General features: G+C 37.7%; 1 protein-coding gene across 2 annotated transcripts; it reads left to right on the forward strand.

The window, feature by feature from the left end:
* The first annotated feature begins 2985 nt into the window (after window positions 1-2985).
* jazf1b (JAZF zinc finger 1b) lies at window positions 2986-22443 on the forward strand. 2 transcript variants are annotated; one of them, XR_005695734.1, is made up of 6 exons: window positions 2986-3240; window positions 15819-15891; window positions 16540-16736; window positions 18212-18381; window positions 19887-21160; window positions 21232-22443. XR_005695734.1 is itself a non-coding variant. In XM_040031156.1 (5 exons), the coding sequence occupies exons 1-5, from the start codon at window positions 3126-3128 to the stop codon at window positions 20061-20063; spliced, it is 732 nt and encodes a 243-aa protein (XP_039887090.1). In that variant the 5' UTR covers window positions 2986-3125; the 3' UTR covers window positions 20064-22443. The 2 variants fall into 2 exon arrangements, 1 of the variants encoding a protein (XP_039887090.1); XM_040031156.1 differs by having other exon boundaries at window positions 19887-22443.
* Window positions 22444-22445: the final 2 nt, after the last annotated feature.

Consider the following 22445-nt stretch of genomic DNA (forward strand, 5'->3'; position numbering starts at 1 on the left):
TACTGAATATCACAGTGTTGACACTCTGACAATGTCAAGGTCTGTGGGTTGTAAAAGAAAAAAAGTAGATATATTTGTGTTACTTGAAAAATGAGAATGTTCAGTAATTCACTGCATTGCAAAACAACAATACAGTAATAAAAAATTCAATACTGGTTTATGGGGATGTTTTGCAATTAAACTTCAAAATAAGGATAGAAAACCCTTTACTCTACAGGCAGTTGTTTAACCAGTAAATTTACTTTTGTGCACTGCAACATCTGAGTTACTCAAATTTCAGCATTCAGATTAATCATTGAAATACTGAAATGAAGCTAGTGGTTTGAAATTGTCAAGACTCAGTAATTTCTGTCTTGGTATGTCAACTATCTCTGCTGAGCTTTCTAATGGCCCTGGGAGTCTTGTCCAACAAAATATATACTCTGGAGGGTCCTCAGTAGATAACCTTAGTGGCTTTTTCTCGCTCAAACACTTGACCCTATAACATTTACATTAGGTGGACGATAAATGGTGGTGCCTGAGTGAAAGCTATGGAGATTTGTAATTGTGTAGGATAATCTTTTTGCACAGCACTTGCGAGAAAGTTTATCAGTCTAATGATATATGAACTTGTCTTCTGTGTTACTTAAAGGGGATTATTAATAACATTTTTAACAATAACAATTTTTAAATGTTATATGGCGAGGCTAACAATAACACTATCATAACACCTTTAGATCACATTACAACACTGCATGGATAATATGTTGTGAGTGGTATTTCCATTGTGTTAGTCATCCCTATATGATTTATATTGGCTTGCAGGACCCGCTGTCCTATTACAAATCACTTAAATAAACACACTGATGATTTGAGTTAGAAATAAAGTCCCTAGGAAGGTGTTTTCACTTTCAGCTGTTTGAAATAAGTCTCCACTCCATGCAAAAATGAAGCCAGAAGGACTGAGGTGCCCTTTCTTTACTGTAGAGTGTAGGAGTGAGGAAATTATCTTATTGGTTGACTCAAACTTGCTGGGCAGTTCCCAGAGAACAGAAGGGTTTGGTCACTTACGAGCAGCTGTTAAACGTGACTTTGCCTGCATGTGTTTCCACAGTGAGGTTGAACAGTCTATTCAGTACATCCTAAGCCCAAAGAATCTCAAACATATCTATTACCTCATCTCTAAACTTAAGAGTAATGATTAGGTGAAGCCTTACCCATCAAGCAAAAACTTCAATAAATAACAGAGGATAAGCCATGCCAGGATTTTTAAAAGAAACCCATCAGTTTCCTCAAACAAGAAGCTGTGAGTGATGTAATGCTTTCATAGTAATATCCCACAGTGTTCTCATGCATAACTGGAAAAGAAAAAAGTTTTACCATCACTGGTCTGAAATTTGGATGAGCCCAGTTATGACCCATTACACATCCATCAGGCACAGACTCAAAGTTACCACACAGTCCATGGATGCAAAAAAAGTAACTAAAGAATTCTTCCACTCACTTTTTTGCCTCTTTTAAAAGGAACATTTGTTGCATATTGTCACATATACATTGTAGAGACCCGTGTTTCTCTCTTACAAGTTGTTGCATCAGTCACTCTGTTCTCCTGAAAACAGTCAGATGGGGGGGGGAGAAAGAAAAGCAGCTCCAGATTAGATTAATGACAAGGCACAAAATGTTTCAGATCTGTTACTCTGACAAGTAATTTAATTAAATGTAGCGTACACATGCTGTAGTTGTTCAGAACCTGTGCACATTTTCAAATTGATTTTATGCATTAATGAACGATGAAAAATGGCAGCATGCACTTAATTCCAGCCTGTCTCTACCTCAGACTACCTCAGAAAATAAAATCACTTTGCAGAACAAGGCATGTGAAGTGCTGTTGATAGTAGGAAAAAAAAACATATAAAAATAAAATCCTTAGGAAGGATGAAACCTCTTGTAGGACTATACTGTTGGCTGAGTTAGAGATAGTCCTGGGAGACCTTTAATCCACTGAACATGACTTACCTCTATTCACTGGCCAATACTGCCGCTCTGTGGCCATTAGATGCTCTTAAGCTACTTGTTGCTCCAAAGTGGAATTCACAGCACGACTTATTAATTAACCACATTTACTACAAAATATTTGCACATAATTGCAAATGTAACAAGCATCAGTCAGTTCTAGAATACGATTCCGGTGAAGGCAGACACTTACTTAGTTTGTTGAAGTGACGCACATCCTACCTGGCACTTAATTAAAGGTAATTTGAAAACTGAAAGAAAAGGCATACAAATAAGTCAATATAAGGAAAAATATTTGCAGTGACGATGTCTATTAATTAGTCAAGCCAAGTGTGCAAACTCCATGCGTTAAATTAGGCAAACTATTCAAAAAGCAACTTCCTATAAAGCATTACAAGAACTATATAGCCAACTACCGTACTACACAGTTTCTAGGAATGCAGTTTGTGTGTGTGTGTGTGTGTGTGTGTGTGTGTGTGTGTGTGTGTGTAAAATCGCACTTTTGTTATTAGATAATTGTCATCTAACGTTTACTTATCTGCTGTTTTACTTGATAATTCAAATTTGACCAACAGTTCACGTAATTATAAACAAACTTTTAATTTTTTAAATAAGTGATTAATGTAGCTAGACAGACCAAAAGATGACGTTTCGAAAAGTATATTTAGGCTCTTGGCATAACAATGGCAACAACATTGTGTGTTTTTATTTAAAATAATCACAATTATATTTAAAAAAAAATGATTACGTCTTTTAAAGGGAATACGAAAATGTTTATAAACTTTAAGATGAGGTCTATTTCAATTCTCATTTAATATCCTGTACGACCCTAAACTCTAACAATGTATCCTAGTTTGCCAAAAGTTTAATTTTCATCTAACATATTGCCATCCCTTCACTGCAGGCGTGCCATAAGGACTCACTTCGGATACGAACTGTATAACTAGAGGCAATTTAGAAAAATTGTTTGGCTTTTTTAATGAAAGTCAAACAGCCTCACTTCCGGTGTCATTAAGTGTCTCCAGCTGGTTTGACGCAGCTGAGAGAAGTCAGCCTGCTGCCAGTGCGAGCTCCAGCTGTTTCCACCGCTGTCCGCCCCGCTGTTTCCCCGCATTTCTAATGCTGCAGCGACCATGACAGGCATCGCCGCTGCTTCCTTCTTTTCCAACGCTTGCAGATTCGGGGGCTGCGGACTTCACTTCGACTCGCTGTCCGAGCTCATCGTCCACATCGAGGATAACCACATCGGTAAGAACTGATAAGTACCGAGCCCCAGCCTGCAATGGCCATGGCCCCGGTTTGCAGCTTAGCATACGTGGCTAATTAGCAACCTAGCAAGTTACTTCCTGCGTCCTGACAACCCTGTTGCTAGGTGTGGTGGCAGTTGATGTTTCCCCTCTTCTTTTTCTCTTTCAAAGCTGTGTCACTGTGTTATTTTACTGCTGCAACATCGAAGAAACACAAACTGGAAGTTACTATATGCGCCCGGGTCGCGCGTGCAATTAGTTAATGCAGCGCCAGGCCCGCGCGCGTAGCTGGAAACGTCGTGAGTCAACTTAAAGTCAGCAGCTTGTTTCAGTCCGCCTGACAACGTAGTTAACTGGGCTATATAAAAATATACATTGCATATCATTTCGCCAGCTGACATAGGAAAAAAATACTACGTCTGGGTATTGGCCCTTCAAAAGAGAACAATAGTATGAAAAACACACACACTCGTGGAAATATATTATCTAACCAATATTGTTCAACAATTCAGATATTATCCAAACTACCAGCGTTTTTATTATCTGTCTTAGTTCAAAGCACCTTGGAGTTATCTATTATTTAATATGTGGGGTTTTTTTGTTTTGTTTTGTTTCTTTTTTTGTTTTTATAAGTTGTATTCTTCGTTTTGTAGATATACAATGCCCCAAATCTAAAATTTGGGAAAATTGGCTGGAAACTGAGAACTGTATTGCTTGGTAAATTTCCATAATTTGCCTTCATAAGACAAGTGCAAGAAAAAGTTAGAAAACCAGTGTTATTCTACAATGTCCAAATCTAAACCTATGCTATTCCACATGGGTGTTTATCTACTGCAGGCTAGCAACACAGATGCTGCCTCCTACCCCAAAAGATTATCATTTAATGGCGCCTCCTCTAGTTCATGCTGGGAAAGACAATAATAGCCACTGCCTGTGGGTGGAGATTGGGAAGCAATTATAGATGGGGCTGTGGAAATATTTATTTTATTAGCCTGTTCATCATTTTTTTTTTCTGATTGCTGTTTTATAGCCTCTCGGGGAGTTTATCTAAATGAGTTCGGCTGGCACATAGTTAATCTTAATATAAGTTGCTTTTGTTAATGAATTGAAATTAACTGATTACATTTTTTCTGCGGAGGGATACTTCATTAGTTATCTTAAGTTAGTGCAGTGTAATGCATTTGAATTTAAGTAGGTAAAGATTGTAAACCAATTTAAATTAACCTCAATATGCAAATGAAGTGGAAAAAAAATCCCTCTTTTAGAATAAAAAGGAAACAACTATAGACTGAATATGCAGCTATGGTCTAAAGTTTACATACACTCATCATGAACATGAGTTCTGAGTGATTTCTTTAATCTGTTCTTTTTCAGGGTGGAACGCTTGTGCAGTGTGCATGTCTAATAATTTTACAAAATAAGAATTGGGTGCACAAGTTTGAATTTATGTTGGATTTTCTCAAATCCACACAGGTTCAAATATATCCATACACTTGACTAATATTTGGTTAAATTTCACTTAGCAAGTTACACCTCAACCAGATGCTTTTAGTTGCCATCAACCAGAATTATGCTTTTGGCATAATTCTGGTTGGATATTTGGCCACTCTTCCTGGCAGAATTTATAGAGTTCAGTTACATTGATTGGGACCCAGCTAAGCACAGTCTCCAAATATTCAGTTGGGTTGAGGTTGGGACTTTCCAGAAGTTTAATGTTAGCCTCCTTTTTCCATTTCAAAACCATGTTTTGATGTGTGTTTGGGATCACTGTCATGTTGGAAAACCCAGTTTTGTCCAAGTTTCACCCGTCTAGCTGTTGATGTGTGGTGGAGGTGAAGGTGAAAAACTTGAAGGTACTCTTCCTGCTTCATTATTCCATTGACTTTGTGCAACATACCTGGCAGCGAAACAGCCCCAAAGCATGATGCTACCATCACCATGCTTGACAGTTTTCTTAGGTTTGAAAGCCTCACCCTTTACTCCTATAAACACATCATGAAAACATACCTCTTGACATTGTGGTTAAATAGCTCAACGTTTTTGTCATCTGATCATCAAACTTTTCTCTAGAATTTGGTTTGCCTGTGTGGGCAGTTATAATCTCAGTTGAACTTGAAAGTGTCTATTTTGGACTAGGGGCTCATTTCTTGTTTGGCATCCTGTCAGTCCATGGTGATGCAAAAATTGCTTCACTGTGGACAGTGACGCTGGTGTTCCAGTGATTTCCAGTTCATGGCAGACTTGAGCCTTGGTAATTTCTAGGTTGTTGCTGAGCATCCTCACCAGTGTCCTCTCATCTGTTGGTGACAGTTTGGGTCTTCTTCCAGCCCTTGGCAAAGTGATGTCACATCCGAATAACTTGTAGCTGCATGTGGTCAGAGGTGGGAAGTAACAAGTAAAGTACTTTGTTAGTGTACTTAAGTACAATTTTCAGGTATCTCTTCTTTGCTTGAGTAGTTTTTTCTGAAAACATTTTACTTTTACTCCCCACAATTTTAAAACAAATATCTGCACTTTCTTCTTACATTTTCATAACAGGCTTGTTACTTTTGCTTTAACACATTTGGGGGGAGTTATTGTTTTGTCACTGCGAGCCTGCATTTATTAATCATCAGAGGATGTGACATAAAAAGAGATGACATGTGCCATAGTCAAAGGTTAAACAGGGGACAGTGGTTTCTTTGTTTGTTTTTTGCCACAACATCGAATTACCGCAGGTGTCCATAAGTTGAGGTACTTTGGCATCTAGCTAGTGCTACAGAAGGGGAGTGAGCATAAAGGGAGTTACTTTTTTTTTTTTAAGTGTCAGGTCATTTCTATCAGCTCAGCAAACATCAGCAAACACACAAACTGTTTTTGTGCAGTTTGTCTCACAGTGTGTTGCTAGCTAAAGGTCCAGCTTCTGTATTTCACAGGGAGAGAAAAGGAAGAGAGCTAACTTCACTCAGAGATGGAGAAAGATAAGAAAGACAGGACATGAGAGGGAGAAGAGAGGTTAGATTTAAAGGTAAGGACTGCTCAGTGGGATTTGATAAACTGGAAAAGTCCTAATGTTTTTAAATCAGATATTGGGTCTGTACATCTGACATTATGTTTTTTTCATATTGTGAAATTTGCTGCTAAACAAACTGAGGTAGACCATCAACATCAAGTGTAGCAGAGATGAATTTGAAGATAAGCTGATGATGCTTAGATTCATTCGCTGAATTCCACCCTTATATCAACTTCATACTGACTAATATAAAGACAGCATAAACAGTGTGGTGTCAGCTGTGAAACATCTGCTGACTTCTTGTTAAATTCAGTTGTGTAAATCCACAGTGGGCAGCAGGTCAGCTGATCACAGCATGTACACTAAGAAAATCTACTGGAGCTTTCAATAGAAATTGTGTCACCCTCTACAATGTAGGCAACAGAAATCAGATTGATTTTTTTTTTACGTTCCTTCTTTTTCTTCAGGTTCAAGCTGAGCATAATTACAATAAAAAAAATTCAGTTTTCTTTGCACAAAACCAGAAACATCCTCCAAAGAATTATTTTTTTGCTTTCTTATTTTGAGTCTCTACTTTTTGACTTTTACCTGAGTAAAGAAATTGAATCAGTACTTCAACTTTTACTGGAGTATTTTTTTAACAGTAGTGTTTGTACTTATACTGAAGTACAGAATGTCTGTAACTTTGCAACTCTGCATGAAGTTGTTTGAAATTATGATGGGCAGTTGTTTAGAAATGGCTCCAAGAGACCTTCCCGACTTGTGTAACCCTACAACGCCGAGTTCCTTGGACTTTCCCATTGCTCAGATTATTGCTTAATCAGTGAGTGGTGTCAAACTAATCATTTTTACATTGTTAAAGAGAAACTGCCAGTTGTCAATCACAATCATTAACGAGAACTTATTAAGCATCAGTCTTGATGAGCGTATCCAGATTTCTGACCTCAACTGTAAATTCTGTAGCTACTGGATCCAAAAAGTGAACCAAATGCAGTAGTTCATGGCCTCCATGCCTATGGCCTCCATGTGTATACCCTAAGTCAGGGGTCCCCAATCTCAGTCCACGAGGGCCGGTGTCCCTGCAGGTTTTAGATGTCCTTGATCCATCACAGCTGATTTAAATGGATAAATTACCTTCTCAACATGTCTTGAAGTTCTCCAGAGGCCTGGCAATGAGCTAATCATGTGATTCAGGTGTGTTGACCCAGGGTGAGTTCTAAAACCTGCAGGGACACCGGCCTGAGATTGGGGACCCCTGCCCTAAGTAAATATTTTCCTAATTAGTTTTTGATCTCAGTCACTAGTTTCACATCTTATCTAATACAATATGACACTCATTTTGTAAACTATGGTCCCCATTAAAATCAAAAAGGAGGACAAAGCATGGAAAGCCCACCCTATGAAGAGTGCCCTGTGGTTTTTCATTTCGATCTAATCCTTGCTTGTCACGTTTTTATATTAAAATGTTATGAATACTGCATTTTTTTGATAAGTGCTAAGGCATTTATGTCTTTTTAACAAAGGCTAGTCAAGAAAGTGAATTCCAATCCTCACGATTTGAACATGTGATCGTCAAACTGTGGGGAACTACATCTGTTCCCTAATGTAATATTTCAGACTCTTGCTATTGAAGCTGACAGGGCTCAGCTGTCTCTGTTGTTCTTGTTTGTTGCCTGACTGGCTTTAATATCCTCCGCTCTCTGACTGTGTGCTGTGCATGTGTCCAAGGTGTTAGCCTTAGAAAAAAAAGTCTTCCAAATGACTTATTGGGGAATAATGAAGCAATTAGTTGGCTCAAAGTGGAAAAACTTTGCTGCCCCCCTCCTTTGTCTGCTGGCCTGTGCTCACTCTGAGAAGTGAGAAATCTTGCGCGTTGTGCCAAGTGCCTGTGAAGCATAATTACAGAGCGAGTGCTTGATTTGGCATGTCTTCCTCCTCATCTGGTGGCCTGCTGCTTAAAGAACATTCTCCATTATAATTAGGCGCCTGGAAAACAAGAACACATGCTTGTCCACTGCTAGCCAGCCTGCTGGTTGGGTGTGTGAACAAAAGGTGGCGCTCCTTTGCTGTTGGTTGCTGTCTTTTTAGATGGGTATTATAGGCCAGAAGTTAGTCAGTTCATTTTAACAACTCTACATATTTTTCACATTCTAGCCTGATCGAAGAGTCTAGCTAGGGTCATTTATCAAGAGAATATTGAAACGTATTGCTTTTTTGTTAGCTGCAATGAAAATATAGATTATCAGCCCAGATGAAGTATAAACTCAAGGTAGTGGGGTTATTTTTTTTTAACCCCATTGTGAATTAAACTATATTTTGAGTTTTAAGTTAATAATGAGAGTCAGGCTGTCCTCTTGGGCCTTTGTGAGCAAAATTGGCACATGCTAATCAGGACGAGGAAAGTTTGAATTCTGACTGTAATGCGTGCTGGCTTAAGCCTGAAAGAGCTCCTGTGAACTTGATATTCTTGTGTGGTATAAAAACTGCACCCACCTATTCACTGAAATGTTTACTTTCTCACTGGGCAACCAGGCCACTGTAGACCAAAAGAAAATGGCGATCGTGTTATTTAAACCTTTTAGTGTGTGCGTATGTGCTGCTGGGTAGATGGCCTGTAGTGTCCATACACGATAACAATGAGTCTGCTTGTTGCCAGTCCTCACTGGAGGCTCGTTTGGTAGATTTTGCTCTGCACCCTCATAATCTGCGCGGAAGTAATAAATTTGGGAAACGGCAACTAGTTCCCTGATCTGTGCACCTGGTGAGCCTAATTACATTTCCCCAACCCCCGACACTGCTGCTTCTGTTCCTGTGCGGTGACTGCAACATACTTCATAAAAAGGTTTCACACAGGAGATAATGTACAGCCTATGTTGACATTACACAACATGCGTAGTCAACGTGATATTTTTGCTGGAGTCTATTATTTTAGTAATTTTATCTGTAACACCCAAGTTTGACCTAAAGTTGTTTCCTGGTTACTTTCCTGGTTACTACGCACATTGCTTTGCTATGCACAGGACTTCTTTAGCCTTCCGAAAACACAAGTTTATAAACGAAACAGCTGCAAAGTTAAATTCAGACTCAAATTTAAAAATAATTATTCCTGGCACACCGTGCTGGAATGGTTTATTTATTATCAGAGTAACAGAAAATCAATCTGAAGTCATTTTTTTAAACAAAAACTAAAAATATTAGTTATTTTTAACGATTTGTTGCTTTGCCATGTTTTACTGTAAGCTCAGTATTTTTGGGATTGGGACTGTTTGTCAGAAAACATTAAGAAACTCATATTTTTTATTATTTGATACACCAGGGAAATAATTAATTCATTAAGAATGTATTCTCCAGATGGATCAAAATTAGTAAATGGCCATAAGAAATAATTATTGTATGTTTTGGTATGTGTTTGTGAAAACACATCTTTGTGAAAGCACATGAGGTTCTGTCTGAATTAAACACATCGATAATGGATTATTTGAACCCTGCCATGTTTTTTCAGTAAGCCACAAAGGCAGCTTGTACACATGGAGATTGACTCTGTTTCATTTCCTCCTTCGAGGTCACATTGTAATGAATTACCTGTGCCACCACTCCTGGTAATGTTCCCTGCTGCTCAGAGCCACCATAAACATGTCACCATAATGCTCACCACTCTGCTCTACCCTGCAGTGCATTTGGCCATGAGGGTGGAGAGCTAGACACTGGTGGAAATGAGAGAGGTGTGTGTGTGTGTGTGTGTGTGTGTGTGTGTGTGTGTGTGTGTGTGTGTGTGTGTGTGTGTGTGTGTGTGTGTGTGTGTGTGTGTTTGTCGTGAAGGGTGTTAGGGGAGAATAGCAGGCGTCACTTCCCCTTGCCCCAGGAAGGTTTGTTGTGTGATAGTCTCTAGGTTTCTTTTCACAGAATGTCTTAGTGGTCCAGAGATGCACTGAAACCACTAATTCAGTCAGGATTCACTCTCATACACAAGTGTCACATAAATTAATTAAGTGGTTTATACCAAAATGTAAATGATTGTGCATCATCATGTCAAGGCTAGACCTCTTAATTGAAATACTTTAAAGTCTTAAGAAATGCTTAAAAAAACTGGCAAGACAAACTCCTAGATGAAAGTTCAGTGCGCTTTTGGAAAAGAGTTTAGGTCCAATAAATTTTTTTTTTTTTTTTTTTTTTTAAATAACATTACTACAAAAATTAACAGCGTTTGTCATTGTATCCAGATTTTTTTTTTTCTTGCATGTTGCTAAATGAAAACTTTTCTTTGTGAACTGTGTGTTGTTTGTGGGGGGAAAAGGGGAATTTGCTGAAAACCACAACTTGTGTAGAAATGTTTTGGATTGCAGAGCAGAAAGTGGTTTAAACTAATACATATTTTGAAATAATTTGATAAAATGTCAGTGGAAATCAGAAATCAAATTACATATTAAATGATTTGTCTTTATTTCCCACTTGACCATGAAGGAGCTTGTGCTTCTTTGCCTCTAGAAGTAGCGATGATAAATAAATCCCCTTTTTTTTTTTTTGTTTCCCAGAAGGCTTCTAATAACTGGCCACCAAAGTGGACCACCTGTGTAGTCTGATTAGAGGGGTTCCCATCTCTATTTGAGGCGCCTTCGTCCTGGTGCTTGACTGCTGGTGGCCCCAAAAGAATAGCAGAGGCTGTGGGGAGCTGGCCCCTGCTGGCCTCCTCTCTGGTCCTACCTGAGGTGTGTGTGATTTACAGCGTGCAGGGACAGACCGATCCACTGCTGCATGAGCAGACCGCCATTCCTTTGCTTGAAACTCATTAGGGATTTTAGTAGGGATTTCTTGTGCACTCTCTCACAGACACATGCCATTACCCACAGCTCAGAAAAGTCCCTACAGTAGTATATGCACAGTCCTGTGCTTTTGGCATGGGAATAGTGTCGTAATGAATGTGTCTTTCCTACTCTATGTTTCCATGACTTTGGCTGGAGAGTAAAGAGAGGTGTGCTATCCTTCTCGCTGGGGATAAATCCACTGTTAATGAAACACTTGCTTACGACTGAGGCCTTGAAAGAAACCTTCTGCCTTAGGTGCTGAGATTTGACCTGCTCTATCTATCATAACACTCTGCCACAATTTACTAGATATTTGGCTGTACAAACTAACTGTACAAAGCTCTTTGCCTTCTGACGCCTATGGTGACTTTAAATTAAGACTGACTGACTGATGCCTTGTTGATTATATTTTTTTATATTTATATTGCTTAAATGTGGTTTGGGTTTCACTGATAAAAATTTAGAGCATTGTGTGAGGTGTCCATGTCTTTATGAACAATTGTCTGCATAATTTAAATCTCTCTCATTTGGATTTTTTCTACATTTAGCTTAACCTATATTTCTCCTATACATCAAAAGTCTGATGTATTAAGTGGAACTTCTAATCAGTGTGTTTGAACAAAAGTTAGAATATGACCAGTCTGCAAACATGTGGTACCAGCATCCACTACTGAAAAGTGGTGGTGTGGTATTCAACTCCAGCCTTGCAGTTTTATAAATAGCAGGTATATTTAGAAGACAAAATAAATAGTCACCTAAAAGGGAAAGAGAGCCCCTAAACCTAACAAGTTCTTCTTTGACCCTCTAGGTCTTTCTGTCCAGGAGAATTGTATTCGAACTCAGGGAAAACACTAAACAAAGAAAGATGCAAACAGGAGTAAAATCCCAAGGCAGTGGAAGCAATAAATGAGCATGACTCAAGATTTTTATTACAGCATGAAAAAGGTGTTGCTTACTCCTTTAACCAAGAACTTTAATTGCATCTTTACCATGTGTTTCATATCAATGCCTTAGTATTTTTTTTTATATTATATCAAATAGAAATTGGCAATTATCAGTATGATTAGAATTATTTTTTGTTACTCAATACACATAGCTTGTTAAAGCAGCACTTTAGTATTTGTACCTTACAAAACCATAATTTAAAATTCAGTGTTGGAAATGGCCTTAGGTGTAAGTGTTTAAGTGTAAGTGTACAAATAAGCACATAGGCAAAATGAGTAATAGTTTTAACCACATGGGGGTAGCAGTCTTTCACAGAGGTGGACATGGAGGTTTAGTTGGTAAGTGGTAGAAACTGTTGTTTTATGGGGCATCTTCTCTTTGCCCACATGGACAGCAGTGGGAAGAGTGTTTGAAGTCAGCCCTGCTTCACCTCAGGGTGTGGAGATTGGCTATTGTTGTACATTTAGCACCACTGAGCAAGATGAATGTCTGGAGCACAGCATGGGAAAACACAGTATGTGTCAAGTGTGGTCATGTGTAAGCAATGTGGCGTCTGCAGAGCAGCTTTTTTTAAAAACTGCAATGGAAATTTAAAACAGAAGGCTCCTGAGCAGTCTTGTTCTATATTTTATATAAAACAGTGTTGTAGAACAGAACAGAACAAAATTTTAACCATTAGAGAAAAAATATTCACAGCCGCCCCACAGATGTGCCATTAAGTATAGCCACTTTCAAAACTGCTAACATTTATTTAGTCTTTGTCTTCAATTTTTTGTTTTTCTGAGTTAACTTCAATAATGTGTTCCTCTAAACCATCGAAATGCCTTTAGACCCCTCAATTCTACTCAAAAACGTATACCACAATTAATTAATCAAATGATTACTTGCAAAGAAATGTTTTGTTTTTTACTTTTTGAAGATTTTAAGTCAGGATTTAGAGTGCGTCATAGCACAGAAATGGAAATAGTCAATGTTACAAATGATCTTCTTACTGCCTCTGACAGTGGGCTCATCTCTGTTATTGTCTGGTTATATTTGAGGTGCAGTGTTTGATCCTGTTGACCACAAAATCTTACTACAGAGATTAGAACACAAAATTGTTATTTAAAAAAACAACAATGCAGTGGTTTAAATTATATCTATCTGACAGATTTTAATTTGTGCAGGGTAATAGGGAGTCCTCACACAGGTTAGTCATGGAGTTCCACAGGGTTCTTTGCTGGGACCAATACTTTTTACATTGTCCATGCTTTCCTTAGTCAATACTATTGGGAAAACACTGCATATATTTTCATTGCTATGCAGGTGATACCTAGCTTTAATTATCTATGAAGCCAGATCATACAAATTAAGTTAAACTATAGCTTTAATGACATAAAGGCCTGGATTATCTCTAATTTCCTGCTTTTAAATTCAGAAAAAGCTTAAGTGTGTGTACCTGGTCCTACAAATCTTCGAAATTTGGTGTGTAACCAGATATTTACTTTAAATGGGATTGCTTTGACCTCCAGTACTGTGAGAAATATTTAATGATTACATTAAACAAAAATGTAGGACAGCCTCCATTCATTTGTGCAATATTACTGATGCTTCATACATTTATTCATGAATGTATTACTTCTAGGCTACACTGTTGTAATTTATTATTAGGCCCCTTTACTATGTAGCCATATCCCAGTTGTGATTTGGGAGATAAACAGCCTCATTAATTTTCAGATTAGGCTTAAAACTTTGCTTTTTGATAAAGCGTATAGTTGGGTGGTGGATCAGGTGACCCTAAGCCATCCCTTGGCTATGATCCAATGGGTTCGGGCTGCTTGGGGGCTTCCAGTGATACATGTATGAGTGGTTTGTTTTTTTCTTCACTGTTTTAACTCCCTGTGTATTTATACATCACTGCATTTAATTACCAGTAACTATTAAACTCTGGTTCTTTCTCCCATTCTTGTCTTGTCTCTTTTTGCTCTGGGTTTTCATGTCTAAATTTGGTTCTGTCTGAGGTTTTTCCTTCCCGCTGTTTCCAAGTGCTTGCTCCCAGGGGTTGTGCGATTGTTGGGGTTTCTTTCTAATATTGTAGGATCTTTACCTTACAATATAGAGCACCTTGATTGTTGTTGTGATTTGGTGCTGTATAGATAAAACTGAATTGACAGTCTGGACATTTTTTTTTTTTTTTTTTTTTTTTTCTAACGTTAAGCAGATATGACATGAACTTTGTAGACGTCTTTCAAAGGACACGAGAAGCTGGTTTAGAAGCTAACATCAGCTTATGGATCTTCTCCAGCATCAGTTTTCTTGATAATCATTACATCATCTTTAAAACAATAATGATGTGCATTGCACAATACCTTGCTTTTGAGTAGTTCTACAAAATATTTTCAGAGCTGAGCCCACATCCTTTTCTTGACAACACATCCTATCGAATTCTTCCACACAAATGAATACCTGGAACTCTTGATCAAAGCGCACTGCAAAGGTGCACACTGACTAACCTTTTTCAAGACCGCAAAGACCCTTAATTTATTCATATATGTGTTAGTATGACACAGAGTAGATTACAGATGACTTACATAGCCGTTTGTCATGTTAACGTTATCTGGTGCCAAAGTTTTGAAAAGGATACTTCTCTAAATCTAAAGCCCTCCATATTTACTAGCTGCTCTATTTTTTTCCTTTTCATTTTTGTTGCCAAAACTCTTCCTGATTATATTTCCACTGTGTCAACATGCACAATAAAGCTGGCTTCTAAAAACACCCCTTTAAAAATCACTAAAGTCAGCACAAGTTCCCACATAGCCGCACCTTTCCTCTGTGCCTGCCTGTCTGGGTAGAAAAAGTACTTTGCCACAAACATGGAACACAACAGTGCATCCAACACAGCCTGGCATATCACTGAAAATAATTGGGATAGTTTTCAGGTTGTTGGGGTTTTTTGTTTTGGGTTTGTTTTTGGTTGAGAGGCCAGTTCTAGGTGGATAATGCATACTTTTGTGTGCTTCATCCTCCCTGTGACACCAAGACTGCATTGGAGGGAGAACTGGCTATCCTTATTTAGGTCAAAAACACCATTCTGCCTTATGGTGCATTGACACAAATTCATTTTTGTTTTAAAATGTGAAATGTTTATTACTTTAAAGCTGTACCGGGTTGGTCGTATGAATCACAAAAGCTCATATGAAGCTTGATGATGCTAGCCTCGCATGTAATTGGTGATTCGTTCTTCTTGTATTCTGATGAGAGATAATGTAGTGCTCTGATGCTGTCTTCTCTCTGGAATACCTACCTATGTTTTTGTCACCATGATCATACAGCAGCTGTTCTGTAAAATGATGTAATGGATTACATTTAAAACAGCTTAAAGATGTCTTTAGTTTTTGACTGTATAGCTTAAAACGTTTTCTATTGTATTTAGTTTATGTATTGGGTATAGGTATGAATATTTGAATGTAGTTTGTTTGCTGTAGTACTTCTGAAGTTATTATATAGCAACTTGCTTTATGTAATTTCATATAATAGTTATTATATAACCAGATATATTATCTATTAGTTATACATATTTTATTTTCATTTCACTCTTCTTTTCTTTTTCTTTTTCTTTTTTTTTGTTATATGAAACTGTTTGGAGTGTAGGGACCCTGAAAAGTAATTAAGGACCAAAATGTATAAGTAATTCAATTCAGTAGAACAGTTGTCTTAGGGCAATAAATGGATAACAAAAAATAAAATAACCTTGGCATGAAAATATGACAAACTTTAATGTAAAATTGAAGAATTGTGCCATTGTTCACTGGTATATTTTGTGGCTAAATTTCTGCCTTTATGTCTATCTTGTCTTCCCAGATACAGACCCATGTCTCCTAGAGAAGCAGGAGCAGCAGCAGCCAACATATGTTGCTCTTAGCTATATCAACAGGTAAAGAAACAAGTTTCCTTTTGAAATAACCCCACTGAAGGTTAACTTAGTAATGCAGTAACTCAGTTTTCAGTAAAGTGACTTTAATTTACTAAAATCTGACAAAATCATAAGATGAATATTATTAGTGGTTTGCCTGAAAAGATTTAACTAGAAAAGTTTGTGCTGTACTCCTTTGAGGTTCTACCAACAATCTAAAAAAACGTCATCTGGTGGATTGCTTAAATGAATTGCTACAGTATTTGGCAGTTGGGTGTTTTATTGCACTGCGTTCATCCTGGTTGTCTTTGATATGCTGCTTGTGCAGTCGTTTTAAGAGCCTTATGCAGCAAACCATTGTACAAGAAGGTCTGCCTCTGTCTCCCTGCTCACACAAACACATCTTGATGTGGCTATCACCTAATTTGTTAATTCCACATTTGCTTTAACAGTGTCTATATTAACATTTTGGTTTTATGGTGCACATTTGCTGACGACTTTACTGTCAATCATAAAGCCCAAAGGGAAATGCAGCCACTGATTTTTTTTTTTTTCTTAAACAGTAGCAAACCTACAGTACACTAGATTGTAGTCTGAATGAGATGATGCTCTTTTTTTCCATCCAAAAAGTTTGCGAACCCTTACAAGTTTTATACCTCACAATGCCAGGTTCATGACAGATGCTGCAAGGCGAGAACACGAGGCCCTGAAGAAGAAGGTGCAGCCCAAGTTGTCTCTGTCTCTTACAGGCAATCTGTCACGTAGCAATGTTTCCACACCACCCCGCCACGCCAGTGGAAACCTCACCCCTCCAGTCACCCCACCCATCACCCCTTCTTCTTCTTTCCGTAGCAGCACACCTACAGGTAATAATCAACACACTAGTTCATCTAATTAGGTTTCCAGGATAGGATGTGTATTTCCAGATGCTTAACATTCATGTATTTTTCTAACTGAAGCTACAGTTAAATGATTGGTTACTACAGTTTGTCATTCCTGGTGTTGATCCTTGTGCTGAGTCTTTATTATAAGGAAATCTAATAGTTTACTGTTAACACCTAATATTTATTATATGTATCTCTCTGTTTAATATCCATGTTAAAGCCAAAGTTTCTGTTTTTAGTATCATCTAAATGAATTATCCTGTAAGTAAATCAGCTAAAAAACACAGGTTGAATAACAAAAAATATTTTTTTGTGATTGACAGTCTTTGTTTTTGTTGAATTAAATTATCCACATGCAACACTACCAAGAACAAACCTCACACAGTCTGTGGGCTTTGTCTTTTTGCTACATCCTGCTGAAAGAACTATTCTACTAAAAGAAGTCCTTTCAGGATCGGGAAGTCCCACGATCAGAGAGTTTTGCTGACTTTGATCAATTCCCTGGGAGAAATGTTCCCTGACTCGGGCTGAGTTGGTGCTGGTAATTCCAGTCTCCAGTGTGGCCTCCGCAGCAGTCTTCCTCATTGAGCTTAATTACAAGCAAGCAGCCACTTTGAGTCTGTTTAGTTTGTATTTGCCTGTTCAGGCACTATAGCTGCAGTGTTTTATTGCCTCAGCTGTCACTATATAAAAAAATCTTTCATGTGTCTGGTGTTGACATGAAAAGTGACCGCATGGTGTCTGTGTTCATCTTTTCTTTCCATGCCCTCATAAATGCATAATCTATTCTTTAGATTAATTATATGATTGAATTATTACATGTTTTTTAATACCATTAAAAATTAGAAGGACAAACATCATAATAGATTATGATGGTTTTTTTTTTTTTTTTTGTTTTTTTTTTGGGTGGGGGGGGACAGTGAGAAAGTTCTGGAGCTTGCTGGGCCTGACTTGACATCCATAAAGAAGCTCACTGTAAGGCTGCAAAAAATCAGGGACAGCCCTTAAAGTCCAGCTAATTAGGTTTCTTTATTTAGCTTTATAAATAACAGGACCCCCCTTTTATTTTTTTTGCAGCGTTTTCCCACGTACTTCTGTCTTCTTTTTGTGAAGCATGCGTTTTTCTGGAATGGCATCTTTAATGAATTAATAAAACAATAGCAGCGTGTTGACCTAAGACCTCAATGAAATGCCTAAATTCTTTCCCACAATTTGCATATTTCAGTCTTTCCAAAAACTTGCAACAAATGAAGTCAAGATTGTGGGAATGCTATCCTTGAACACATGCTGTGAAGGGTCCACGTTGGTCAGGCTGAAAGCTCAGAGGCCAGGGTTTCATCGTCATAGAAAATATGCATAAAACAAAGCTTCTTGGAGGCAGGTTTGTGTAATATAATCCTGGTGAAGATGCCCTCAGGCGTTTGCTGTTTGACTTTAAATCTTTCACCCTCTAACAGGAAGTGAGTGTGACGAAGAGGATGTAGAGTTTGAGGAGTCTGACAGTGATGAGTCATGGACCACAGAAAGCGCCATCAGCTCCGAGTCCATCCTCAGTTCCATGTACATGAACGGAGGAGATGAAAAGCCTTTTGCATGCCCAGTTCCAGGATGTAAAAAGAGATATAAGGTAAGTTTCATTCGTGGTCTCTTAAATCTTATTAGGATGCCTGTTGTAAACATAATAAAACAGTGTGAAATATCTTTATCATGACCAGAGAGACCAAATGAAAACCGGACATATTTGCATTGTATTAAGTGTGAGAGATGTGATTTTATTTACTTTCAAAATAAATCCAGCCGATTCCCTGCTGTTGACAATGGAAAATTGGTTCTTAGTTGAGCATTACAACAACAGAAATGCATACATCTAGTCCACTTCAGAGATGTGGAGTTTTTATAGCATTTTCCATCCACATCTGGTGTGTGTGGTTGGAATAAATTATGTGCAGCCTGAGAAAATTGCATTGCTGACGTGAATGACAGGGTTATAGGCGATGACTTAGTCTGAGGTAGCAGGCAGCCTTAGGCATCTGTTTAGCAGTAAAACAAGATAGATTTGAAACAAGAAAACATCTTGTCCTACATTCAGATGTTGACTGGTAAATATCATAGATATACCCAAGTCTGTGAATTCCTTTAATGCTACACTATAGACTACCCTACCCTAACTCTACACTATATACACTATATTTTAGATCAATCATAATATCCCTTGCCTTTTTCATTTTGGTATGACCATGATTTTAAAGTACCGGTCTCTAAGAATGAAGATGGGTATATAACTATATCTGTAGGTGCCTATAATTTTCAGAATTTGTGATTTTGCGGGGCAGGAAGGACTGTGATGGAGGCCACAGTTCTGGGAAACAATCTGTTCCTCAGCCTTCAGACCTTTGGATAAAAGGAAACAAAGGTTTAGAGCCAAGCCAGCTAATTTCTGCAGCGATGTGCTGAAATCTGACCTTCTAACAATTCTGACAATTGGAACCTAATATAACTATACTTTTATGCTCATACTTTTGGACTAGCTAATCAGACGCACATGCGTATAGTTTTATGTGTCAATATTCTTTTCTCCAAGCAGTGCACACCAGAATTTAAAAATCAATAGCTCTCCTCCTCCAGCTCTCCCCTTTCTGTTCTGAGCGTCTCCTATCAAATGATCATAAGCATAATCATCTGCTTTATACGCACCAGAAATGTGTCAGTGAAGAGTTTTGGCTTAACATGTGATTATGTCCAAGTAAAAACACTTTGCATTGCTTTGGTTTTGTAATCTATGCAGGGGAGAACACAACCAGTTTCCTCCATAAGTCACAGACTACTATAAATAAACTAATCACCTTTTGAAAAAAAGGAATATGTATATCTGCACTAAATAACAGTCTTTCCACTAATAAGGACAACTCTATAATATTAATTTTAATATTTTAAAATACATCAACTAACTGAGAGTCAGAGTACTTGAGAGTCAGTGCAGATGTGAACTAACTCTACACATCTTCCATTCGCAGAGAGAGAATCCTGGTCCTCTGACTGGTTGAATTACAATAGCTTCAAGGTTATTTTGTTGTGTCTTTGGTTGGTGCGTGTCTAAAGTGGTGGCTCTTTCATTTCCTTGTTCCATTACAGAATGTAAACGGAATTAAGTATCATGCCAAGAACGGCCACCGAACTCAGATAAGGGTGCGCAAACCTTTTAAGTGTCGTTGTGGGAAGAGCTACAAAACATCTCAGGGTCTCCGCCACCACACAATCAACTTCCACCCACCCATCTCTACTGACATGATCCGCAAGTTGCAGCAGTAGAGCCTGAGTGAGGTACCAGCACTTGCCTTCAGGCTATGTCAGCAACCATCAACAGACCACCATCACCAGCAGCAGCTGTCTCCCTTTCCAATCTCCCCCTTTTCTTCCCCTCTCGTTGTATTTTACTACACTACACACTATTGCATGGTATAAACATATTATTGTTCTTTCATATCTTTTATTCAGAATGTTGAATCTTTATTTTGTTCACATTTTTGCATTTTGCACATTTAAACTATCATTTATTTATTTATCATTTGACAGATGGTGAAGGCATGTGTTAGCCCAGGTCACAAGTAGCCTTACATGTACTGCTGGGCGTTCTGGTTTAAAGGGAAGGAGAGAAAAGATTGGGATAATTGTTGAGAAAGGAAGCAATCATACCATGCATTTGTCACATTGAACAGTTTCTTTTTTTTTTTTTTTTTTTTTTAGGATAAAACGTGACTGAGACAAATTCTGTGTTTTTATATAATGTTTTATAGCATGAAATCCAGCATAAAAGCATTATTTGGCAATCTCTAATAGGCTTAATGTTACTGATCATTTGTTGGACTTATTGTAGTTACTGTTCCTTTCATATCACAAGAATTCAAAACATTTTTGATAAGTTTTACTTTAAACATATGTGTGAGCACCAAAAGAATGTTCTCAGGTGGGGTTTTTTTTTCTTTGCTAACATTTCAGCATCATAATCCTGCCCAAGTGTTCTGATAGTATTTAAGCTGTCATTGTTCCTCATGTTCCTGACAGCTTCCCTGAAGACGTAAGCAGTTTTCCATGCTTATTTACAGTAAGGGATTGAAGCACTTTTATAAAAGTTGCCAAATAAATTAGCATTTTTACCAACATCTTGTTTCTAGTGTATATACAGTGAGTGTACAGTTGCACGTTCTACATTGCTCCAAGGAAAGATGTACATCAATCATTTCATCTTTTCAGTATTGTAAGATTTCTGTAATAACAGCAGTTGCCTTGAAATGTAAACCATTCCAAAAAGTCTTTGTATAACTTTATTTTCAAAGCTGCTGAACACAGGCAGTCAGCCCACTCTGTTTACTATTCACTGACTGCCTGAGGCCTGAGTTATGAAGCAGGTTCACCATACCCACAATATCTATGCCATAAGTGAACCCAGATAAGGTAATCAGGCAGAGGTGGCTTTCAGCTTAGTAGCTGTGGGATGGCGTTGGCAGCATCTGACCAATCAGAAACATGGACAGGTCTTGTGGCAACAGATTGATATTAAAAAGGAAGCTTTTTATATTTTTCTAAAATTAAAGACATAATACAAACTGAAAAGCAGCACAGCTGTGAGTATGTGTAGTAACAAAAAGCACTATAGTATATAAGTGCTGTATGAATGTGTTTGAGCTTTAAGTACTTTGTTGAAAATGACTGAAAAAGCACTTTTATTGAAGCTATGAAAGAAAACTAACAAGAATGCTGACCCTGCAAGTTGGAAAACTTATCAGTATCAGCTTTATACTTAACACACAGGACAATCTAATAGTTTACCATAAATTAAAAAAAAAAAAAGGCTTAGCCTATATGCAAAGTACAAATGGGTTCCCCTTTTAGGATTATATATTGTTTCTTTAAAAGAATAACAGGAATATAAGAAAAGTGATTCTATGAATTTGCATTTCTTGACATGATCAAGAAAAACCTCAAATTTTCCACAGAACTGATTGGTTAGATTTCGTACCTGTTGGTTTATTATCTCAAATACAGGTTAGGTGTATGTGATAAGTCAACATGGCGATGTACGTTGCAAGAAGTGAACCTCCTTATTGAGTTGATAACCCAGGTTTAGCAGATTTTTCCTGGATAAGCCCAAATCCTGTTTCATAGTACAGGTCTCAGGTCCCACAAAACTAGCTGTCTGTCATGGATAATGGGAAAAGAGGAACTAGTGTCAGTATATTCAGCACATTTGCATTCTCATAGTCCTGCTCTTAGGCTGCGAGGGAATACATGTAGCTCTTAGTTTGTGCCATAAAAATGTGTTAGCCATTTGTAAAGACTTAATAATTAAAGTAATTGAAAACCGAGCGTGAAATTCTCAAATCTGAGCCACTAGGTTATTTTCACAGCTTGGTGTTAAGGAACTAAAGTCCAAATAGGAATCATGGCAAAATTGAACTGCCAGTATGGAGACAACTCTTTGATATAGTGTACAGTGAATGTATTGTCCAGTGTCAAGTGCATTAAATTATATTTTCATATATTTCTGAAGTTTAAAAAAAAAAAAAAAAAATGTATGGAAGTATATATCTGAAACGGTAAAACCAGAGGTGGTGACGTACTGTATTTCTTCTTAAAGCTGCTTCATGTAAACGTTTGTTACTTTACAATAAAGGTTTCTCTGCTCTTCTGACG

This window comes from Simochromis diagramma, unplaced genomic scaffold, assembly GCF_900408965.1.
Source record: "Simochromis diagramma unplaced genomic scaffold, fSimDia1.1 OVJJ01000361.1, whole genome shotgun sequence".
NCBI classification, from domain to species: domain Eukaryota; kingdom Metazoa; phylum Chordata; class Actinopteri; order Cichliformes; family Cichlidae; genus Simochromis; species Simochromis diagramma.

Bases quoted from the DNA above. Each gene is read 5' to 3' on its own strand.
- jazf1b (XM_040031156.1), top strand. From the start codon at position 3,126: ATGACAGGCATCGCCGCTGCTTCCTTCTTTTCCAACGCTTGCAGATTC. The intron at 15,892-16,539 runs GTAAAGAAACAA...TCACAATGCCAG, and splicing joins GCTCTTAGCTATATCAACAG to GTTCATGACAGATGCTGCAA. The intron at 18,382-19,886 runs GTAAGTTTCATT...GTTCCATTACAG, and splicing joins GATGTAAAAAGAGATATAAG to AATGTAAACGGAATTAAGTA.